This window comes from Drosophila virilis, chromosome 2 (genome assembly GCF_030788295.1).
Source record: "Drosophila virilis strain 15010-1051.87 chromosome 2, Dvir_AGI_RSII-ME, whole genome shotgun sequence".
Classification (NCBI taxonomy): domain Eukaryota; kingdom Metazoa; phylum Arthropoda; class Insecta; order Diptera; family Drosophilidae; genus Drosophila; species Drosophila virilis.
In genome coordinates, this window is record NC_091544.1 from 30,301,764 (window position 1) to 30,325,262 (window position 23,499).

General features: G+C 40.3%; 7 protein-coding genes across 8 annotated transcripts; 2 read left to right on the forward strand and 5 right to left on the reverse strand.

Annotated features, from left to right (window-relative positions):
- Positions 1-949: 949 nt before the first annotated feature.
- On the reverse strand, positions 950-4,384 carry LOC6632493 (arrestin domain-containing protein 3). Its single transcript, XM_002056410.4, has 5 exons — positions 4,052-4,384; positions 2,320-2,463; positions 2,048-2,259; positions 1,407-1,989; positions 950-1,348 (listed from the first exon to the last, which is right to left on the reverse strand). Exons 1-5 carry the CDS (start codon positions 4,164-4,166, stop codon positions 1,122-1,124), a joined length of 1,281 nt encoding a protein of 426 aa, XP_002056446.1. The 5' UTR covers positions 4,167-4,384; the 3' UTR covers positions 950-1,121.
- A 969-nt stretch (positions 4,385-5,353) lies between these two features.
- Positions 5,354-7,291, reverse strand: LOC6632494 (arrestin domain-containing protein 3). Its single transcript, XM_002056411.4, has 5 exons — positions 7,162-7,291; positions 6,562-6,708; positions 6,295-6,503; positions 5,641-6,238; positions 5,354-5,580 (listed from the first exon to the last, which is right to left on the reverse strand). Exons 1-5 carry the CDS (start codon positions 7,274-7,276, stop codon positions 5,354-5,356), a joined length of 1,296 nt encoding a protein of 431 aa, XP_002056447.1. The 5' UTR covers positions 7,277-7,291.
- Positions 7,292-7,828: 537 nt separating this feature from the next.
- LOC6632495 (arrestin domain-containing protein 17) lies at positions 7,829-10,340 on the forward strand. The gene is made up of 3 exons (XM_002056412.4): positions 7,829-8,039; positions 8,682-9,695; positions 9,765-10,340. The coding sequence occupies exons 1-3, from the start codon at positions 7,925-7,927 to the stop codon at positions 10,028-10,030; spliced, it is 1,395 nt and encodes a 464-aa protein (XP_002056448.1). The 5' UTR covers positions 7,829-7,924; the 3' UTR covers positions 10,031-10,340.
- Positions 10,341-10,786: 446 nt separating this feature from the next.
- Positions 10,787-13,564, forward strand: LOC6632496 (arrestin domain-containing protein 3). Its single transcript, XM_032433678.2, has 4 exons — positions 10,787-11,081; positions 12,087-12,436; positions 12,497-13,052; positions 13,123-13,564. Exons 1-4 carry the CDS (start codon positions 10,970-10,972, stop codon positions 13,323-13,325), a joined length of 1,221 nt encoding a protein of 406 aa, XP_032289569.1. The 5' UTR covers positions 10,787-10,969; the 3' UTR covers positions 13,326-13,564.
- Positions 13,565-14,270: 706 nt separating this feature from the next.
- LOC6632497 (arrestin domain-containing protein 17) lies at positions 14,271-15,992 on the reverse strand. 2 transcript variants are annotated; one of them, XM_002056414.4, is made up of 4 exons: positions 15,831-15,992; positions 14,697-15,710; positions 14,474-14,637; positions 14,271-14,404 (listed from the first exon to the last, which is right to left on the reverse strand). In XM_002056414.4, exons 1-3 carry the CDS (start codon positions 15,940-15,942, stop codon positions 14,495-14,497), a joined length of 1,269 nt encoding a protein of 422 aa, XP_002056450.1. In that variant the 5' UTR covers positions 15,943-15,992; the 3' UTR covers positions 14,271-14,404; positions 14,474-14,494. The 2 variants fall into 2 exon arrangements, with proteins under 2 accessions (XP_002056450.1, XP_070063112.1); XM_070207011.1 differs by lacking the exon at positions 14,271-14,404 and having other exon boundaries at positions 14,418-14,637.
- A 1,124-nt stretch (positions 15,993-17,116) lies between these two features.
- Positions 17,117-19,826, reverse strand: LOC6632736 (arrestin domain-containing protein 3). The gene is made up of 4 exons (XM_002056415.3): positions 19,661-19,826; positions 19,265-19,590; positions 17,928-18,576; positions 17,117-17,866 (listed from the first exon to the last, which is right to left on the reverse strand). Exons 1-4 carry the CDS (start codon positions 19,770-19,772, stop codon positions 17,520-17,522), a joined length of 1,434 nt encoding a protein of 477 aa, XP_002056451.1. The 5' UTR covers positions 19,773-19,826; the 3' UTR covers positions 17,117-17,519.
- Positions 19,827-20,908: 1,082 nt separating this feature from the next.
- On the reverse strand, positions 20,909-23,236 carry LOC6632737 (uncharacterized). The gene is made up of 3 exons (XM_002056416.4): positions 23,014-23,236; positions 22,139-22,909; positions 20,909-21,773 (listed from the first exon to the last, which is right to left on the reverse strand). The coding sequence occupies exons 1-3, from the start codon at positions 23,126-23,128 to the stop codon at positions 21,550-21,552; spliced, it is 1,110 nt and encodes a 369-aa protein (XP_002056452.1). The 5' UTR covers positions 23,129-23,236; the 3' UTR covers positions 20,909-21,549.
- Between the last annotated feature and the right edge of the window lie 263 nt (positions 23,237-23,499).

Genomic DNA, 23,499 nt, shown 5'->3' on the forward strand with positions numbered 1-23,499 from the left:
AAATAAAGTAGGTGCCATGCTGAGTACGAATGGGTCGGTGCGATTGTTGCTGGACTCTTTTGTTGTTCAAGTTGAATTAGATAAGCGATAAGACCGGAAAGCGTTAGTTACTGCGAGCAAGTGTATATCGTATGAGAGCAACGAAATGGAATTGGAAACATACTTTATAAGAGTCGAGTAATGCCCCAAAGTTTCAGTCAAGTTATCACAAGTGGACAGACCTTGACAGTGGTCGCATGTTTATGCTGGAAGTCTGATAAGGCCGAATGCTCCTAGGAAATAGGGGGTAGAGGAGTGGAATTTTTCACTTTATGCTATAGTTAATGGTATTTCATAAATCACTTTCTGCATCCTAACTAATGTGTCTAGACAAGCTAAAACAATAATCAAGACTTGCTTCGAGCTAACATAATTATCTTTTCCAATTTATATTTTTAGCGGAAGTCAAAGACATTCTAAAGAGCATAACTGTTTTTAATCTTACAATTTTTTAATCTAAAGAGCATTTGATATTTATCTTAAAATTTTGTAAATATTTTATTTTTTCAACTAACAAGTAACTCTTGTTGCATACTAGATGAGACATATTATAATGGGCTGAATAAATTATAAATATAAAATTGTAATAAAATACTTTTTATATTTATGTAAGCATTCAATTTGATTTTTATCATTCAGTTTGTATACTAAATATTACCTACATCCTTTAAAAGATTTCAAATTTTAAATACATCTATTATCCAGTGCCGTACCATACAACAATAACTTTTAAATATAACTTATCCGCCTTGGATTTTTTTTAAACTTCAAATATATTTTTCTCCATGCTTTCTCTTTTACATACCTAGTATCAATCTCTATCCTTAACGTTTATATTTCAGACAATATTATATGTGCATTCCTTTTAAAGTTCATTTTTGGCTCTTCCGAACCAATTGCAAGATTTTCCTGTTTCAATTTACTTGAACTTTATGTAAACAAATTATGTTTCTTGTAGATGTCAATTTCTGTATCTTTTTTTTTTTTTATTTCAGGCAAATTTTATTTCCTGACTAAAGACTAGATTGTGCTTAGATTATAGATTACAGCCTGTATATGGTATATATCCATAGTGTATCTATTCACAGCCAAGTACCGCCCTTGTTAGCGTTCATATCAGCATTGGGAAATCCATTTTGATCCGTACTAGCCATAGGCGCTGTGGGACTTGGTATATTAAATATGGGGTAAAGTGGTGCGAAGCCATGCTCATCCAGACTTAATGTATTCGGTGGTGCAGTGGGCTCCATATTATTTACTTTGTCGACCTCTGCGCGCATATGAAGAGCCTCCTCGTAATTGGGCGGAGCTAAAGATTGGCATATGATCAAATCAAAGAATATGGTTCAAATCAATCAAAGACTTACGAATGCTGCCATCTATGGACCAGGGCGCTATGGCATCAGCAGGTGGTGCACTGGCTGGCGCCAAAGCCTTGGCATCCAGGGCTTGTGGTGGTTGGCCCTCAAAGCCACGTGGTTGCATGTGGGCGTGCTCCGAGAGGGGCACACTGCCTAGAGTGATGGGAATGGTGATTACCTCGTTGCGATGACAGCCCTTGACCCTGGCCTCCACCTCCACCTGGTAAGCAATCTGTATGATCTTGCACAAATTGAAGCAGGTGGGCGCCGTGGCTGGCACACGCAGCCAATAGGTGAACTGTTTCTTGCAGTGATGCGGCACGGGATCGCCCATCATCTTGGTCACGAGTATACGCTCGTTTCGCGAATGCGTGGTGCCCAAATGCTGGGCGTAGTAGGTGACCATCATGGCCAGGTTCACCTGCAGCAGCTCCACGAGTATATGGCTGTCGTTGGTGACCAGCATGCCCACCTGTATGGTCTGGCCGCACACGAAACCCGTTTGCAGCAGCGACAATTGCAGCTGCAGGGGCGCCGATTTGCACGGCCAGCAGCAATAGGTCTTCTGGGTTTCCACTTGTGCGGGCATCTACAACATAAAATATCTTATATAGACCCTGTTGCGGCAACTGCAACTGCACACTCACCCTTAGGAGCGGACTGTCATAGTTGAGGTCCATGATTTTGAGCACCGTAAAGCAGCGCGTGTAGAAATTATCAAATTTCCAGGGTCTGACCAGTGCCACCTTCGTCATATAACGCACTCTGCCGTAGTGGCCCTCGATGGAGGAGGGGCAGGTAGCGGGTATTTGACAGGCAAAGTTATAGGTATGTACGCCAGGCTCAAGAGAAACTTGTGCTGCAAAGAGTTATTTGAATGTTGGAATGAATCATATTGGGCATAATCTGAATTACATACTGCTTTGGCTCGAGCCCGCCAAATAGGTTTGGGAGGCTATATAGTCTTCGCGGGCGCTATATGTATCCGAGGACTTATTCTTGCCAGTGCCACGCGATTCCGTCCAATGGGTTTCGGCAAATCCACTTATGTTAAATGTTACAGCTATATTGAAACAGTATAAAAAGAATTAAGTGCATGAATAAAAAATCTACATTAATAAGTCGATTTACATAAAATGAATATACCCGCTATGTATAAAAATAACATGATAGATGCTTGTTTAATTTACGTTTAAGGAATCAAACTCTAGACATTTTAAATTTTTCAACACTTACTTCCTCCTTTTACAATACAGTTTCTAATAAAATGCACAAAACTATGCAACACACTGTGCAAAAGGAATGTGTGAGGAGGAAGTAGTTCTTAATGCAAACTTTCGCCTTTCGAACACATAAAATAGCACGATTTGCATTTTATATGAATCTGCACGATAAAAAAGATTAAAAAAATAAAGCAGACATACATAACACGACAGCTAATAAAGCTGCGGGAAAAGGAAGGCGCATTTGAAGAAGAAATAAGCGAGAAACTTCCTGTTGATCGCATGAACAAAGCTTTTTAGCTCAATGTAAATGCTGCAAAGCGCAAATGAGACAAAACGTCGCCCTCTCCTTTTCACCGCAGAAGCCCGGCAAACATGATGAATCTGTGCACGCCGAAATTCGTCTGGCACCTGCCTGTGTGCAGTTCAGTTAATTGCACCTGCGCTACATGCATGCAAATACTTTAAATGCAGAAGCAAACGAATTCTGAGCAAAAAAAGCTGTCCATCTTGTTCTTCCTTTGTGTTTTCGAAAAATCTTATATGTTTTACTTGCAATCTGTTGGTTGTGACGTCAGAGCGCCACACACATGAAATCGTGGGCATTACCTAGTTGAAAATAAACACGCTGAACAATAAGTTTAGTATATGAATTCCGTATGTACATATTGAATATAATATGTACATTTATTAACAATATACATAAATTTTAAAAGGTAAACAAATCATGCAAAATATTCAGTTTACAAAAGTTCTTCTTTTACTCGGCTGTAAAGCTTTGATAGTTTTTTTCTGTTTTTCAATAAATTTTGATGAGCTGTCAGCAAAATTTAGACGGAACGTTCATTAAATCATCTCATATTTGGACTGCAAGCTTGTAAAAATGTATAATACAAACAGCAACGGCAACTATAACATTTTGTATATAAATATAGTTCTTCAAATTAAATTTAAATTATAGAAAATATAATATAGGTACTGCATCCAAAGCGGAATAAAAATATACTTTGAAATTATTTAAATGAGCTGAAAATGTGCTTTACAAAACGAAAACCCCGATTCCAGAATTCACTTATTTAATAAGCTTAAAATCTTATGATTATGATTTATGATTATACTGATAAGAATAATAGATTATAAGCTCCCTATAATGAAAATGATAATAAATAGCTTGTCAACAAACTGTTTAATATCATCAGCTACCAAATTTAGCGCGTGCCTTGAAAAAGGCGAATGAATCATTTTCTACTGCCTCGGGTCTATCCTACACAATTTACAATTCGCACATTAACTTTGCACAACTCTTCACCTGGCTGCCGATAAGATAAGAATGAGTCATGGGGAAGAACATTTGATGTTTAAAGAGTTTTTTTTTTAATTTTTAAATATTGCACTAAACACTTATTATATTAAACGCCGGGCTCTTACCTTTGACCAGTTTTTGCTTATCCAATTTCAAAGTCACTTTTCCCGTGACCACTTGACCCGCAAAGAAGGTGCCATGGGGATTGTTATCGAAATCAATTATGCAGGTAACACCCATTATGTGTTATTACAACAAGCCAATATATATGCGTATATATGCACTTATCTGGCCAATAATTATTGGTGTAAGTATTTATTGTTGCGCGCCGCCGATTCACCGCGATTCGCACTTGTCGCTATCGGAATCCAAAACACGACTGATTTGATTGTAATTAAAAACCAAGCGGTTCGCTATTTACTTCTCACATAACGGCAACAAGTTTGGCAAGTTCCGCGACAGTCCAAACATTCCCATTCGGGCGTTTGAAACGAACTGAGAGTGAAACAAACTTTTCTGATTCCTTTTTGTTTTTTTGCTCTGACTGTTTAGCGGGGCCAATGGGCCATTTTTATCTTATCGCCGTGTCAATTATAAGCCAAACAGTTTGTCCAAGTGCAATGCACACATCACTAAATGGAGGGGTGTCATTTTTTTGGCATAATAAATTAGGGGTCTATGCAGATGCTTGGGCATTATGTTTGGGAATGCAAATATGTAAGTTGCGCTACAGGGGAATACCGGATAATCTCAGTTATATTTTTTATTTTAAAATTAGAGCCACATTTTTTTTTTTTAATTTTTATATATTAACGTTTAAGATTTATCTGAAGTGTTAAATTTGCGATATATTTATTTGAGCTTAGCTGAGCAAAAATGAAAACAAATTAGAAATATGAAAAAAAAAAAAATTTATAAAAATAAAGAAATTTAACCTTATTTTCAGATTCTATATGCATTTTATCAATTGTTCCAAACGTATCTCTCATGACTTTTTGATTGTTTTGATCGACTGATTGATTGATTTGAGTTTTGATATTTCTGCATTATTTTATCGAAATAAACTTAATAAAAAAAATAATTTGATCAAACATTTGTCTTGTTTTCTAAGCCTATATTTGCTGTTAATATGCAGAAAATGTATATCAATAAATATTGTAACTGGAAACTTGGAACTCGGCTTGAATACTATTCGAGGTCAAACTTTTAGAAAGAAAGAAACCCCAGCAAAACAATAAATAAATATAAATGACGTTTACTTAAAACTAACATAAAGAATAAGCCCAAACAAAACAAAATACATTTATAAAAGTGGCATTTTCTTAAAACTTAAATCTAAAACCAAGCTCACATTTTTGTCAAACATTTCGCTTAAACAGTTTTTATTTACAATTCAGTAAGATTTCTTAAACAATTCTTTCGCATTCTCAGAACCAAGTGCTACGATCAATATCTTCGGCTCTATCGCCCTGCGTAGTCTCCGCCAGGTTGTTTATGTGAAACACAGCATAGAGCGGGGTAAAGGCGCAATTTTCCTTGGTCTGCGTGGTGGACGGGCTAAACTCTGTGTGCTTGGACTTTCGAGGTGTGGCTGACTTGGAGGGTTTTATTGGACCCTCGCGTATGTGCAGGGCCTCTGCATAGCTGGGTGGAGCTGTTCAAAGACAAGGGATTCAGAAAACTTGTAAGTATATCCACGATATGCCAGATTCACCTATCGTGGCGTCTGCAGCCCAAGGATTGACGGTAGCTGCAGGCGCCGCAGCTGATACATCATCCACCAGCACCAAGGCCTTCTCGTCCAATTGTTGTGCCACAACCTCGACTTCAACGGGAATGGGGCGTGGCTGTTGTGTCAGCTGTCTGGTCAAGGGCACATTGCCTATCGTGACGGGCATGTGGACACGCTCGTTGATGTGCCAGCCCTTGACCTTGGTCTCCACCGCCACCTGGTAAGCGATCTGTATGATGCGGCATAAATCAAAGCAGGTGGGCGGCGTTGCCGGTACGAGCAGGTCAAAGGTGAACTGCTTCTTGCAATTTCTGGTAACGCCCTCGCCCTGCTGCTTGCTGACCACAAATCTCTCGCTGATCGTCTTCACACTGTGCTGACTGTAGTAGAGCACCATCATCACCAGGCTGGCCTCGATCTCCTCCACGCGTATGTGACTGTCATTGGTAACCAGCACGCCCACCGGTATCTTCTGGCCGGGCACGAAGCCTCGCTGGGGCAGCGACAATTGCAGCCGAATCGGCTCGGAGCGGCAGGGCCAACAGTTATAGGTCTTCTGATCCTCCGAATGAGCGGGCGTCTAATTAAAAATACATTTTAATAAATTGTGGATGAAATAGACACTTTTTAACTCACGCTTAGGAAAAGTCCTTCTCTGTTGAGATCCATTACTTTGAGCACGGTAAAGGGTCGTGAGAAGGTCTGATCAAATTTCCAGGGTCTGATCAGTTTGACATTTACCATATAGCGCACACGTCCATGGGTGCCTTCAAAGGAAGAGGGGCACACAGCGGGTATTTGACAGGCAAAATTATAAACATGGCTGCCAGGCTCAAGAGCGACGTCTACGAAATATAGAAAGTGAAGAGGAAATAGTAGAGTTATAGATATTTGAGCTCTTACTCTTTCCTTCAGCAGCTAGTAGCTCCACCTTGGATCGAATATAGTCTTCGTGTCCACTGTAAGTCTCTTCTGTGGTCTTGTTATCCAAATCGGTTTCATCTTCTGACCAACATGTGCAAGCAAAGCCTCTTATCTTTAATATTATAGCTGGCATGAAGAGTAATTATTTTGTATAGATTATTTTTATTATATACTATATATTTGCTGAAATATTAAAGAACATACATAGACATATGATTATGATCGAAGAATATATATTGCTGGCCCTCATAAGGACTTAAACTTGCTCTTAAGCTATTATCGTTATTTTCCAGAAATAATAAGAATAGACTTAAAATAATATATTATTCATTATCTTTAAGAAATATTCTCTGGCAGTTTTTTGTCTATCATTCTTGATGTAACAAAAAGCCTATGTTATCTGAAATTTGAGTATTAAAATAGAAAGGAAAACTATTAATAGATAAGCAAAAATAAATATGAATCATTTGTTAGCTTACAAGTCCACTAAAATCTGCTTAAAATATATTTAAAAATGTATATTTAAAATTTACAACAACATCAGCTCATGCAATTACCTATTAACATATTATGCCATACCTTTAACTAGCTTTTCTTTGTCCGCATTTAGGACTACACTTCCAGAAATGACTTGACCCGCATAATAAACGCCAAATGGATTATCCTTAAAGTCAATTTCGCAACTTACAACCATTTTTGTTTTAATATTTAAATAAACAATATTATACGTGTTTCGTAGATTGGCCGCGTTTCGCTTAGCTGGCAAAAATCAAACTGAATTTAAAAGAAAATATTTTTTTTTTTCTATCGCCCAACCGGAATTGACAAGTTTTATCTTATCAATACAAAAATATTCGAATTATCTATTTATTTTTAAAAACATACATTTTATGTTACATGTGACAACTGTAAACGAAGTTCAAGAATAAATGTAGTCATCATACGTAATGATAAATAAATATTAATATGTAAGATTATTTTAGTTGAGAAATCTGTGGTATAAAAGCAGCACATCACTTTACACATTATCTTCAATAATATATAGATTTTCTGTTTTACACAAATCTGTAAAAAGCTTCAGCATTTTGAGTCATGCATAAACTCTCGCTGACATACGCCCGGCTGAGTCTTTAACGCACCCACGTCTGGGATTACAGAGAGTTTGTTATATACTCCAGATAAGATAGCGCAGGGCACTTGTTACGTGCTCCAAATATCATGTTAGTAGCCAAAAACTAGATCAGTTACCGTTTAGCAGCGAGCGGGTTCGGAGAGCTTCAGTCGTTGGTCGCGATAGAAAAGCACAAATCGGAAATTTTGGCCCCGGGTGGACGCCACAAGAATGTCTAATAACTGCCTCATAACATTCGATCAAAACGAGCATGGCACATATTTTACGGGCCAGGTCGTGACCGGCAAGGTGATAGTTAATTTCAATAAGACCAAAAAACTGCGAGGTATGTCAACTATGTTGGGCTCGCCAATTAGTAGCTGGCTTTACATTTATTTAGATTTTTTTAGATTCCTGATATACTAACTATTTTATGCTAGTTATTGTTAGTGTGCGGTGTCCTCTTATCTGGCTATTATCTTATCTGTGTTTTGTATTTATTTCACTTTGCTGTGTTCTCTGCTATTCCCTTTGTCAAGCCCATTATATTCGTTATTTATTCGAAATTGCCAGAGACACACGCAAAATGCACGATAATTGATGCACAACAAAACGCACAAAAATTGTTGTATTATTAGACAACAGACTCGGGGGGGATCTACCTGGTGATAAGTAGTCAATAGCTGAGGAAATGCCAACATTTATTAGTCATTCTTACGATTCTTTTGAGAAATATAACAACTCATATAGAATATAAATAAAAATAATATAATAAAATGTGGTTTTTTTTTAAATGCATTAATTTGTAGATTAAAATAAATAGTTTTGTTTTATATCAGCTGGTAATGTGATAGAAATTTGTCTTTTTTCATCGATTAATAATTATTAAAAATAATACATTTTTAAAAATTGTGTAAAATTATTATTTAGCTACATTGAGAAGTAGTTATATATTTTTAACTCCTCCTATATTCTTAACTCCTGTCAGGTATTAAACTACAAATCAGCGGCTATGCCTGTGCTCAATGGCGTCGAAAACATGGCCGAGCTCAGCCCACAAATCAATTTCGTCCCGGCCGCAAACGGTTCTTTATGGGCCGGGAGGATTACATAGCCTCGACAACATATCTGATGGGCTCGGAGCAGGGTCAGACGTTCAATATTGATGCGGGCAGCTATACATACACTTTCGCCTGTCCCATACCAAGTCATTGTCCATCCTCCTTTGAGGGCATCTATGGGCATATACGCTACCTGGCCAAGGTGACGTTCATTCGACCGGGTGCCTCGAATCGCACTACCAATGTGGGCTTCACAGTGCTCAAGCTGCTCGATCTGAATCAGGAGAACAAATTGCTGCGTGAACCAGCCAGCAGCGAGGGCATGGAATACTTTTGCTTCATGCACACCAAACCGGTCCATATGAAGGTGACGCTGCAGCAGCAGGGCTATGTGCCCGGCCAGTTTATGCTGATCCATGCCGATGTGCGTAACAATTCCAGCAGCGATTGCAAGAAGCTGATGATTATGATATATCTGCGCGCCACCTACACAGCCGACACGCCCGCCCTGCGCACCGTCTCCGAGAAGATCCTGCTGGCCAAGCGCGAGGGTGGACCAGTGCTCCACAATTGCCAGAAATCCTACACGGAATCGCTGCGCATACCGGCCACGGCGCCGACATGCGAGCACCTAAGCAAGGTAGTGCGTGTGTCGTACGAGGTGCGCATTGTGGCTGTGATGAACTGGCTGATGGCCAATCCCAAGGTCGTCATACCCATTACCATTGGCAATGTGCCCCTGGCTACCGTTGGGCCAGCCGCACCGTTTGGTATCGCGGCCGTGCCCCGCGACTTGCCGTGTACCTCGGCAAGGGCCATGGAATTGGCCTCGGGCATAAACAATCCCAGTTACGAGCTAACCGAAGAGCTGGAGGATTACGAGCTTCCCGAGGATGGGGACGACGAGTTCGAGGTCGAGGAGGACCTGGTCCCTGAACTGCGTAAGTCACCCAAAAGCGTGCCTAACCACACTTTTTTTAATCGCCATCCTTCCTCCGAACTTTTTTCAGCTCCGCCCACCTATGAGCAGGCGATGTTTATGACGGCCGACATTGCGGATACGGATGCCAACACGGTCAGTGAGGCGTCTCGCTTTACGCCACGCTATCCCGTCTTCGATGTGGACACATTCCAGAGTCCACCGCCTAATCCGCCACAGAAGAAGCGTCGTCGTCGCCGTCGCCGTGACGAACAACGTCCAGAGAAGAAGCAGCCGGCGGAGGCGCGGAACACAGAAATGGAACGAGAACCCGTAGAGTCGCCCATCCAGATTTGATTGCTTATCAAATGCAATATCTTATCTTAACAGTATTTATATTAATCAACGCAAAATTGTGTTATACCCAAGCGAGATTGTTTGCAAAGTGTCTTAGGCAAGATATTTCGTAGATAAACAAACAATATAAAACCGTCTTCCGGCAAAAGTTCAAGTCATGCAAAAAATACCTGTTTACTTTAATAAAAAAATACAGATCACAAGAGCTCTTAACTATATACATAGAGTTCATAAGGTTAACTCCGCATTAAATATGTTTTTAAATATTCTATTGTTAATATTTATTTGTTATAATATACAACAGCTGTGAGCCTAAAAATATGTATGTATATATGAACATTGTTTGATTTTCTTATACCCAGCAAATTATACCCAGTATAAAATTGGTATTTGGACTTTTGTAGCACAATATTAATATATAAGAATCTTTTAGTTAGCCAAACAGCTGTTTCCCAAATATTACATCATCTGTTTTTGTTTACATCAGAGTGTTCTTGAAAGCTACGCATATAACAACAAAATGTATAAAAAGTTCTTCTAATAACGCGAGCAGCGCCAAAGCTTTAAAGTGCTTACTCAACAGCTCTCGTGCTCTCTCTGTTACTCTCATGCTTGTATACTCTTTCGAGTGTATATTAATAAGCTTTCGATTTCGTTTTTGTTTTGGCTCTCTCAACTGATGATGTCACATTTGGTCTCTCTCGCGCTCTCAAACATTTTATTTTCAGCGCAATAGAAATCTTCGCCTTTTCATTTGTGTTTGGATTGTTCGGCGTTGCGGGTTTAACGCGGGCTAAACTCGCGTGCTTTGTTCGATTAGTAGTTGAAATTTCAGTGAAATATGTTTAATATAATATATAATTAGCTTTAAGATTAGTGGTATTTTTGCGTTAGGGTGTGTTTGTACTGTGCCATAAAATTAATATTCGTATCTTTACCATGCCATCGAGTTGTGTTTTCGAATTCGATCGGCCCTGTCCGGTTTACTACAGCGGCGAAACAATTAATGGACGCATTGTTTTGAAAACAACAAGCAACAAGTCCGTCAATGGTAAATCACTGTTCTTTCACCTTATCACGCGATCCAGGCATTCGAACAATTAAATATGCATTAAATATAATATTAATTTGAACAAAAACAGTAACGTGAATATAACTAATGTTAATCAACAATCTAAATGTAATATTTTTCAACACTAGCTTTTTATCTGCCATACATTTCTGTTATTATTATAAGAAGGTAATTTGTATAAACACCCATTTAAATTGTTGATAAAAACGCACAATCCCAAATAAATAAATAAGGGAGCAATTAAAAAGGTTATTTAATAATCGAATTTCAAATTGTGATATTCTAAACCCGTTTCCAAGTACAGTGTGCTCTTTTTAAATAGGCAACAAAATGAGTTCTAATAGCTGGAATAAAAGGCTCTGCCCGGCTATAATACCAAGTGCCCAACCTCTGCCAGCCACATTTACAGAGACTGACCAAAGTAACTGTTAGTTTAGGGGAAGTGCAGCTTCTATGGGGATTTCAAGATCTCCTGGGTAGAGCACCACGTAAGGAACCATTTGCCACTAGCCTGGACACTAATCCACAAAGGCGCTGTCCTATCAAGAAGAACATTTGTGCGAATGCTCTAAAAAGGCAAAAACCAACCAAGTCCCATCCCCTCCCAGGCTCACCACCTGACAGAATTACACGTGTTAATAATATACACAACAAAAAGAAAACTTAAACGTACAATACTAATTTACACATATTCTTCGAAACCTAGCTCTAAAAAGCCTTTGCAAGCTGTTTGATAAATTAATATAATTAAAAAAAAGTAATTAATAAAAGCAATTTTTTTCTCATTAGCTGCAACGTTATCAAAGTTTTAAACAGCTCGTCACCACTGTGCGTCACGTATTTAATAAAAAAAAAAAAAAAGTGCAGTCGGCAGAACGGCGACACAAAGCGCAACTGGCAAAAAGGCAAAGCTCAACAGTTTTACACGGAAAGCTCTCCCATGTTTTACGTTTGGCATTTGTTTTGTTTTCTTATCTCCAACAGCCGTCTTCATCTTGTTCGCGGGTGAGGCGAAGGTGCGTTGGGAGGAACGGCGCACGCGCACCGTTAACGGTAAAACTGAAACGTATACGGAATATTATCGTGGCACGGAAAAGTATTTGAATACACGCACAAATGTCTTTGGGGAGGGCGATTTGCCGGCAGGCACACACGCCTACACATTCTGCATACCCCTGCCGCTGGAATGCCCGACGTCATGTGTGGAGAAGTACGGCAAGATCGCGTATGAGGTATCACTCGTGTTGGATCGTTCCTGGCGCTTCAACAACGAGTTCAAACAGCCGCTGACCGTGCTGCAGACCTACAATCTGAACATGTATCCGGAGATGCTGGTGAGTGTCTTGGCTAATCCATATGGAATGCCTTTAACCTGGCCGTGCGATAATTCACAGATCCCCATTAAGAGCGAGGACATCAAGTACTTTTGCTGCTGGCCCTGTTCCTCGGGTCCGGTCATCTCGACTCTGACAATACCCTTTGGCGGCTATGCGCCGGGCCAGAGAATTAACTATACCCTGCAGATAGATAACCAGTCGCATGGCTACGATCTGCACGGCATTGAAATCTCCTTAATACAGATATACGAGTTCCGGGCTAGTGTACCCATGCATAAATCACGTACACACAAGAACACTCTCTGCCAGGAGTACCAGCCGGAGCATGTGCGGCGCTTATCCAAGCGCTTGATCAATGCCAGCCTGGTTATACCACCCGTGGCGCCCTCATCACGGATCAATCGCATCATAAACGTATCCTACCAGATCAAGATGGCCATCAGGACTGGCGATTGCCATTCGAACTCGGAAATTGATACGCCCATCATAGTTGGCACCATACCACTGGCACAAAGTGCCCAGGATCCCAGCCACGTGGCCGAGTGGATACCCGAAACGCCGGATACGCCAGCGGGTGCAGCAGCCGACATGCCACCGAGCTATGACACGTGCAGTGAGTACCTCGATTATAGTTGTTCAAAGTCTTGGAACCTCACAAAAACTGTTTCTTATCTCTTTCGCAGAGCCGCCTTCGTTCGAGGAAGCCACCCATATTGGTGAAAGATTCGTAGATACGGATGTGAATGAGCACAATCGCACCGACGATTTCGTACCACGCTATCCCATGTACACAAACTTTGCCACGCCCACGGCGCCGCCTGAGGAAACCGCAAATGTGACGCTGCTGTCACTGCCACATGATCCCAGTGCACCAGCTCGAGATTAGACATCCTCAAAGGGTTATAATATTAAGTTTAAAAACCTTATAAGCCTTGTATCAAGTTTATACTTTTTTAAGAACCTCATTTTTTATACGTTCTTTAATTAAAAGTAAATGCATATGCTTATTGTAAATTCTATTGAATACAAATATATATACGTATATTGTATTTATTAACATAAATATAATTAAAGCTACCAACTGTCTATATAGCTATTCATTTGGCTAATAGACAATAAAGCTAATTTAGCTGTCTTCATAACATATACTACATTATGATATACCCTAGCATGGGCTTTGAATATCTATAGTTTTCATACATATATAGTTCCGTGATATACAAAGTTTTTTTCAAAATGTTTTGGTTCAAAGAGATTTGAGGTTCACACAGCCCCACAATATAAAAAGATTTGGCGCAAATCAAATTTATTAATTTATATTTTTGTATTTATATTAATTTATTTATATTCTTCAATAAATTAAAATAGGTAAGCTGCAATATTATTAGTAGAACGAAAGATTGTAATTGTTAAATAGAATTGTAGCATTTTAAATGTAGAAATTATGTGACACAACAAAGATGTGAAGGATTTGCAAAGGAGATTTCTCTAACTGAATCAAAGGACTGAAAGCTGGTGGACCGAACTAACGAACTATTTTGATTTTGACAAGTAAATCTCGGGTTTTACTTAAAAGAAAGTAAGAAAATAACATTATTTTAATATTTATTGCGTATTTAAAATATTTAGTTTTCTGATTCGAAATCAAAAATCTATTTTATTGAAATCTAAAATGAAGCAATCTTGTTTTAATATATTTAACGAACTATCGAACTCTTTTCCCAAATATATCTCGAGCTCTACTTAGAAGAAAGCAAGAGAATAAGTTATTATTTAAATATAAATAGCTTATACATAAAATATTAATTTGCTGACTCGAGGTGCGTTTTTATATTATTTCTCTACGACATATAATATATAATTTTATTGTGTTCTTTTAATTTTTATAATTTTCTTATATTAAGAAACATTTCGGGAATCAAATCAGACGCACGGCGCCAAGCTACCCTCCAAAAGGCAAGATTTCTATTAAATTGAATAAAGTAAAATAAAATGTATTGAAAAAAATACAGGTACGTTTTAGAATAATATTACATAAATATATTTGCATGCTCTTTAGAGGACTTTTTCGGTTTCAGCATGCTCCATTTCGTAGTACAGATACCGTGGTCTGAAATCAATCTGTTCCCCGGACATGGCGTGCTTATCCCTGTTCAGATTGGTGGCCACCATGAATTCGGCTTCACGAAAGTTGGAAGCTAAAAAAAAAATACAAATTAATACATTTTATTTAAGTATAAAATGCTGCTCAGCTCACCTAGAGAGTTCATAGAGGCGCTTAAATTGGGCGCAGCTGTGGCAAAGTTGCCAGCTTCAGGCGTTGGATTGGGTGCGCCGGCTACGCCCACTGCCTGTAGCTCGCCCAGAGAACGAGACATGCCCGAATCCGGTTTAAGGCCCGCCTGCATGGTCGGCGTCTGGTAAATAATAATCGGCAGTTGGGCCGCAATAAAACGATCTGGAAGATTGGTCTGCACCAGGACTTCCACCTCGTAGCTGAGCTGCAGGCAGGCGCAGGCGGCGGCGCTCAGTGAGGGCGGGGTCTGTGGCACTTGCAGCGTGTGCAAATGCTGAAAATTGAGCAGCTCGTTGCGTGGACAAGTGTTCAGCTGATGGCTGCTGCTGACTAGATAGCGACGCTCCACCTGGCTGGCCACATGCTTCGGCTTGTCCTGCTGCCGGCCGACATGCGTACTGACCAGATTCAGCTTGTAGATGATGGCTTTTAGGGGCAGCTGCTGCGCATTGTGCAGTCGCACGTGCACCGAGATACCCATGCCCGGCTCGTAGCCAGTACGGGGAATGTCCAGCTGCAGTTGCAGCGGTCGCTGCCAGAACTTGAGCGAGGGCGTTTGCTCCAAGGCGGTAACCTCGCAGGGTGTCAGCATCTGGCCTGGCTGCTGATTCAACTCACTGCGCTGCAGCACCTGCAATTGGCGTGTCAAAGCCGGCTCCGGTGGCAGCTCCGCACTGCGTTGCAAGCTTAGCTGGAGCGTGTAGCGTATGTGTCCATGTGCGCCTTCATAGCTGCTGGGGCAGCTCTGTGGCAGCTGCACACTGAAATCGTATCTATAGGCGCCCGCTGCCATCAGCTGCGGCAGCGCTGCCTCCGAGCCAACAAAGTAATCCACCTTGGCAAAGTAATCCACGCGCTGGCCAAAAGCAATGGGCGGCTTGAGCACCTGTGGCTTGCCCCTAGACTTTTGTTTTTTTTGCTTTTGCGGCTTCAGCCAGGAGCTGCACGCATAGCCATTCGATTCCAGGGCGATGGCTGTAAATAATATATACACATAACAAATGCATTTGCTTATCTTTCAGATGGCTTTCGTTCAAATTGGTTTGATCAACGCATGATTCATGCCTTATCGCCTGGGCGCACGGCATGACTCACCTTTGATTAGTGCCCGCTCCGGCAGGGTTAGATAGATTTGACCGTTGACCGTCTCGCCGGCATAATAGACCCCACTGGGCCGCTCCAAATGCAGGTCACAGATTTGGTTCATTGTGAAACAATTCTTTACCGGTCGACTGGCGCGCGCTGTCTGCCAAACTCTGGACAAATGTTTGGCCTATTAAGCGGGCCAGCGTTGCGGATCTTATCGGCATTTAACATGTTGGCCAAGTGTTATTTGTATGTTTATCTAATCGCCCATACGGGGTCTGTGGCCCTGCTGCGGTGGCAAACGCAGAGCACTTACTTGTCATAAACAATTAGCAAATTTAATTAAATACGCGACCCGCCTGACGCGCGACAGTTGCCAAGCGTTGCATACATTCAGGCGAAGCTAAACAGACTAATAAATAGAAATACATATTCAAACACACTGTACACACTATATGTAGGTATATATGTGAATATATGTGCTTAGCCCAAACTTTCGGTTAAATTTGTAGCTACGGATGAAACAAATATATATCCATAAAAGGATGTCTAACATTTTTGAAAAAATATTCCTAGAAACATCTGAAAAACTTGTTATTTTCCCAAGTGCTTATCTCGTAGAGTGCAAACCCTAACTCAAATGTGATTCCATGCGAAAACTCGTTTTTAATATTACATATTTATGGTAAATTAAACTCTTATAGGAAATATGGAAAATAGTTCTTGTAACTGAAGGTTGACGAGTGGAAGTTACGAAGGAACTAGTTTATTTTCTACTTTTTGAGACTCACTGCTTGAAAGAAATTTAAAAATCCTCCAAATGTATATAAAAGTAGAATTTCTACTTTTTTGACACTTATATTTAATAAATAATATATATATTATAACATGACAAAAAATTTGAAAAAAAAACACATATCAGACCTAGATCTAGTATCAACCTAGGGAACAAAAATTATATTGAGAATGTAATATATAGCGTGAATCATGATTGCTGGAATTCTAAGTAGGGCAATCTAAATTTTATTATTTTGACATAATAAGTTTTGGCAGAAAATGAAGAGCGATTGGGATCATTTCTAAAATTGTGTTTTATGCTAACTCCTATATTGACCAGCAATAAAATATTTCGATTAGAGATATATTTAAAAAAACTTCATTTTTTTCGAATCAAAATGGTAGAAATTTTTAAACTATATTTACGTTAAGATTAAATGAATAGTAAAATACTTATAAATAAATATCAAAGATATTGGTCGTCGAAAGTTGCAAATTCGTAAATAAATTTCCTTTGTTTTCCAAATAAAGCACATAATAATTAGCTAGTGTAAGATCTTGGCACTTGTGTTTGTATACGAATTTATTTTCCAATTATGAACACGTTAGTCTTAGCTTAAATACATTATGTAAAACTATATAGCCAAGTCATTTTATAATATTATCGTATAATCGTAAATATGCATGTAAAAAGCCATGGAATAATATGCTAGAAAACTTTGTTGGCACATAATAAGTTCGCTTGGAATAAATTTGAATTTTGGATGGCAGTAAAGTATAGTTATATGAGCTATGAGCGCTTCCAATAAGACGGATAATGATACACTCGAAAAAATATTTCATTTACCTAGCTCTGAACACTTAAGTCTAGTACAATCTTACGTAGTATACCACCATGGTTTCGGCTTAAGACACTTGCATTTAAAATTGATGCTCCGCCTGTGTTTGCAGCGGCACCGGCTGATGCACCTGGGCCGTGACATCGAGCACGGCCAGTTGCTCCTGCTGCTCCGTCTCGCTCGGGTCGAAAATGGGGCCACATAGCGAACCAAAGGTATCCAGGCTGCGACCCGTCTGATCCGTATCAAGTGAGCCATAGGAACGATAATAATGCATATCCAGTCCGGAGTCCTCCAAGTTCAAGTCATGCGCGGGCGCCGCGCCTATAAATGTGCTAAAGCCCGGAAATTTGGGCAGGTGTATTCGCGGCTGACTCTCCAGCGTTGGCTGGCTGCCACCCAAGGTGGCAAAGCTAAAGGAAGGCGGCACTGCGGCAAGAGAAAATAAATGTACAGTGTTATGCAGCATATTCTTCAACTATACACTCACGGCAACTGTCATACGAAGGTGGCTCATCATCCTCCACCACCTGATGCGTCTCATCGGCTGCCGCCTCAGTTTCTTGTGGCGTCTCCTCCTCCACCGTTGCGGGTCGCGGCTGCACCCGCTCAATCAGGCGCTGTCGCTCCGGCGTCGTCGTGCGTCGCGCCGGCTGCTGGGTGCGCACGGTGGCACGCAAATGCTGCAATGGCGTGGTGCCCACCACAATGGGAACAGACAAATCCGTATCGTAGTGAAAGTAGCCAGTCTTCAGCTTGACCTGCAGCGTATAGTGCAGGAATACTATGTAGTTGGGATTTAGTGTGGAACGGGCCGTATCCATGGGCACACAAATGCTCGACTCATACACCCTCTTGGAAAGCCTCAAGGTGCGATCCGTGATGATATCCTTGCAGAGCGTTTTCGTATAGAAGTTCCGTTTGACCGGCTTGCGCGAGAGAAACACAAAATGTTGCTTTATGGACACCTCAAGGCCAATAATATCATAGTGCGGCGATTGGTTGTCCACCTCCACGCTGAATGGCACCTCCTGCAGTGGCGTGAATCCAGATGCGGGCAGTGCCAAGCTGGAGCTGATTGGTCCGGAGATGCAGGGCCAGTGGCAGAGGTATTTAATGTTCTCATCCTTGACGGGCAGCTATGGCAAAGAATCGAAAAATTTTGGATATTTTACAGGGCTTAATGCGCAAGCTTTAAAATCATCGAATATTATATACTTATAACATGTTATGAGCAGTTCGTGAGCCTTAAGACAAGTACAAATCCATATTACAAATATTTTGTTTGTCAGGATCTCACATCACTTTCTCGATTTCAAGAAGATCTTTCTTTTAATTGCAGGTAGTTCAAAAGTGGAAAAGGGCTAACTTTGACGACTATGCCATAAAGCTGGTAGATATCTTATCAATTTTATCAATTAACAATTTCAAACATTTTATGGAAAAAATATCGTTTAAAGATACTCTTTTGAATTTCACTTTATCTTCTTAATATGTTACCAAATCTTAATAATAACCATTATTTCCCTAAGTATGCATCTGACATAAGCAAAATCTTATCAAAATCGGACCATATATCCTCCATTGTTCCAATGATTCATCGATAATCGTGCTGCATGTCATGTCTATAATAGTATGTAAACTTCGGCATAAAATAACTATTCCTGTTTTCTTACGAATACTATTTCATATATGCTGTTTCTTGTTCTACACTTGACTTCGATATTTTTACACACCACACACACACACACATATTGAGCTTTAATTATAAATTATTTTTTCTTGCCACGTCCCTTTGCACATAACTGCCACATTCGAAAAACCTACCGCGAACTCCGAGTTATAGTTAAGATCCAATGTCTGAACGACCATAATGGGTTTGCGAAAGATCTCATCGAAGCCCCAGGGCTTGTCAATGGTCAGTGAGATATTGTACGCAATATAACCATACGGACCCTTACAGGTGCTGGGGCAGTCTGGGGGTATGCGCAGTGTCAACACATAAACATGTACTCCGGCACGGAACAGAGAGTTATCGAAAACATTGGTCCGTGTGTGCAGATACTGCTGATGGCCCGAATAGTTGGATGTCTCAGTTTTGCCGCTCATGGACCACTGCACCTTGGCCTCACCCTCCAGGGTTACATAGACAGCTACAGGGAATAACAACAGGCATCATATTGAGCTGGTCTCGAATGGGTCTCCAAATGGGGCAACACCAACCATTCACGCGCTTCACCTTGTCCGTGCGCAGCAGAATGCGTCCGCTGATGTATTCGCCGCTGTTGTAGACGGGATTCAGGCGATCCAGCTGAAAAACACAGGTGGTGGGCATTGCTAATGCGAGGATGCACTTCACATCACAGCCAACAGACAACAGACAACAAGGAACAGGATATTAAAACTCAACTGAACTTTGGCACAGCCAGACGCGCACTGAGCTCCGCCTTTGTGTGGTGCGTCGGGTCTCGGGCCTCTTGTTCTCTCGCTTGCTCGCAGCATCCGGCCGTGCTTTCGCTTTTGCCAAGAGAGGGCGCCTGCGGGGGTACAGGGAGAGGGGCGCGAATCAATAAGTTGGCGCCATGCGTCTGTGTAACCGTCTACTGTCTGCTTCTGGTCAAATATTTCAAAGCTAAAACGTTACCAAATGGAGCAATGCTTTGTGGCTTGGGGCCTTTCAGTTTCTTTGTTCGACTGCCACCCTTAAAGGCTGAGGCCCAAACAACAATAACTGCGCCGCCATGTCCTCAATGGCGAGGTCAGCGGCGGTCTGTTTTATTTTGTTTTCTTCGATTTTGGCGCATGTTTTTCATATATCGTGGCCAAATCTGTAAATTTGTATATTTTTGGCGGCAATAAGCGCAGCCTAAAGCCTGCACGCATTCGATTTAAATGAGCTGCACACCATTGGTGCCACAAAATGTGGCAACAACAATTTACAGCATTACTGAGCACTTGCGGAGCTCCTCAGATAGCCCACGCACTCGATTGACTCAATTTACTGTAGATAATTGCGGCAACAAGCTCGCCTTGACCCGTTCCCACAATATGGCTTCGCCTATTTGATTAGGGCACAACAACAAGGACCATAAATAGATTTGGGCGTAAGTGGGTTTATGGAAGCATTAAATTCAATGAGAACTCAACTGGTTCTCTTTAAAAAAAAACAGCAGGAGAAATTGCTGCTTAATGTTATTGTTTTGATTATTAAAAGACATACAATTTTTTTATTGGCTTTTATTATTATTTTTGGTATTATTATTAGTATTATAATTATTATTATTATTATTATTATTATTATTATTATTATTATTATTATTATTATTATAATTATTATTATTATATTCCTGATTATTATTCTCATTATTATCATGATTATTATAACTATTATTATTATAATATTATAATTCTTTTTTATTATTATTAATACACATTACATTATTCATACTAATATATAAAGCTCCAAAAGCAAAAGAATAATAATTAATTGATACTAAGTAGTATAAATAATAAAAAAGGAATTAACAATAAACCTTATTACAATATTGCTATTAAGCGCATCTTTAAGTTTATTAGGGTCTTTCCGCGAACACACGAACAATTAATTTTTGAAAATTCGCAAATGCATTATTTTATTGGAATAAAATACAATTTAATGACACATGATTTAACAAGAAAAACAAATTTAACTTGTCTCTAAAAGGTAATATTAAAAAATGTACAACGTTTTTTACAAAATTTCTCCTATTTGCATTCAGATCAAAATTTTTCTATTATTAAGTCTAGTTATTTTGAGAGTTCTTCTAATATTGCAATTAAATGAAATAATTATTAAGTTGCTTTCATTAAATTCTGTGCTTTTCTTTCGTAATATAATTATCAAGATTTGATAGTAGATTAAAATATTGTTCAGATATTAACTCGATTGGCTTCTAAGACTTAATATACGATGGTTATAATTAAATTTTACTTTAGGCTAGATAGTATTATATCAAACTAAATCAATCTCAATCGGCTATAACATATCAGATTAAATAAAAAAGAAGCATAACTCTAATCAAAACTGGAAAAACATTCGAAGATATATAAAGACCTGCACGTACTTATTTATGTTAATTGGATACTTCGAGCTCCCAACAATGACGCTTATTTGTGGGCAACATGTTTTTATAGAAAAACCGCAAAGCTAATCGCACGTACGACTGTTTCTTTTGGCGCCGCAGCAATTTCAGGTGTTCCCCGTGCCAGGTAATACTCGGGGTGTTCGATTCCCTGGAACAGCTGTGGGGCAGCAACTGATTGATGGATGAAAACAGTAAATCATTTTCACACAAAGCTAGAAAATATAAACAATAATAAGAAATTACAATGTGGCTTGCGAAGATTTAATACCCTTACCAATACACATTTCTAGGGTAAGCTTTGTGATTCAATTATAAGAATATTAAGTAAGGAATAGGTAATTAAATGGTTTCTAAAACCGAATAGCAAATGCTTTTACAAATAAACGTTTAATAATGGAAAATATACGACACGTTAAGATTATCTCACATAGTCCGATCCTTACAATTTATTGGCAATAAGTGTTACAATTATAGATAACTGCACCAAAGTGAGTAACTAAATTGTATGTACCTTTGTAAGAGCATTAAGTGTGTGTGCACGATTGTTTAACCATGCGTCAGGCACTCTGCCACTTACCCAAGTTAACAAAACCAAGCGAAGGCCCGACCGTGGGGCTATCTATGACGTCAACAGGTGGCGCCACTGTGCCCACCAGCAAGGGCAATCTGAGAGGCTCGCTACAGCTGCTCCATGTCTCCAAATAGTAGGCGATCTCAATGGGCTCGCCAGGGAGCTGAGTCATAATGGGCGCCGTCAGCGGCAGATGCAGTGCAGCGGCCAGGGCACAGCTCTCGTCCAGCACGTTCTGCACACGCTTTGACTTGGCCACGGGTTGTTGGCTTTGATAGGTAATCGATTGCAAGAGACGGGTTTGGCATGTGGCAGGCACAGTGGCATGCAGCTGATAGGCAACACGTTGACCGGGCGCAAAAATGCTGCGCAACAAGCTGAGCCTCAGTGTGGCACTTGCGTTGCACGCAGGCTGCAAGTCGACTAGTTCAATGCGCTTTCTAATGCACAATCGCTGCTGAAAATGCTTGTCATGCTTGCCACGGCGTTGCAGCGTCACGAACAGCGTGTAGTCAGTCGCGCCCTGTGGCAGACGGCAGCTGCCCGGCAAGTCGTGTGGCAGCTCGAATTGAAAGCTACAGCGCTGTGTGCCGCCTGGTGGCAGGTTCAGTTTCTGCAACAGTTGTTGCGTCTGCTGCAAGTGCGTCTTGTTGGCAGCATAGCTGATGTAGCCGGACTCAGTGGTCGCTGTGCTATCATTGTGTTCGATGAGTGGCAAGCTGGAGTCTGCCTCACGCCAGCTGATTTCGCTGCGGCAAATCAAACTGATGCTGACAGCTGGATGTGGGTTGGGGCAAAAGTTATCAAATCTAATCAGTTGCCTGTACCAAATGCCGAAAAACACAAAAATGCCATTTGACAATTGACAGAAGTCAACTTACCCTCCAGCTGCAGCGATTTCTTGCTGGCGCTCAACGCAACCGAGCCAGAAACTTGTTCGCCAGTGTAATAAACCGCTGAAGCACGCGACAAATTAAATTGACAATCGATGGGCATTGTTCTCAAATTTGGAGGATATTCAAAATAATTGTCTTCAACCTATTTTGCGGCACGCGATCAAATTCAAGTGCGATCTGTTCGACAGACGGCGCGCGAGTGACAGCGACAATGACTCGAACAACAATCCCGACAACAACTGTTGCAAACTTTTTGCTTCAATTGCTAACGAAATTTGTTCTTGCCGCGATATAAAGATAAATTCAGTTTACGACAGCGCCTGAGTTCGCTGAGTCTTATTTATAAGTATAAGCATAAGTATACTCTTTTTATTATTATTATTTCACTGGCGATTAGCCTAGGTGTCTGGTTGAAACTCTCTGCTCTTCGCAGCACTTGTACAACAACCTGTTGCGTTGCCAACCTGAATG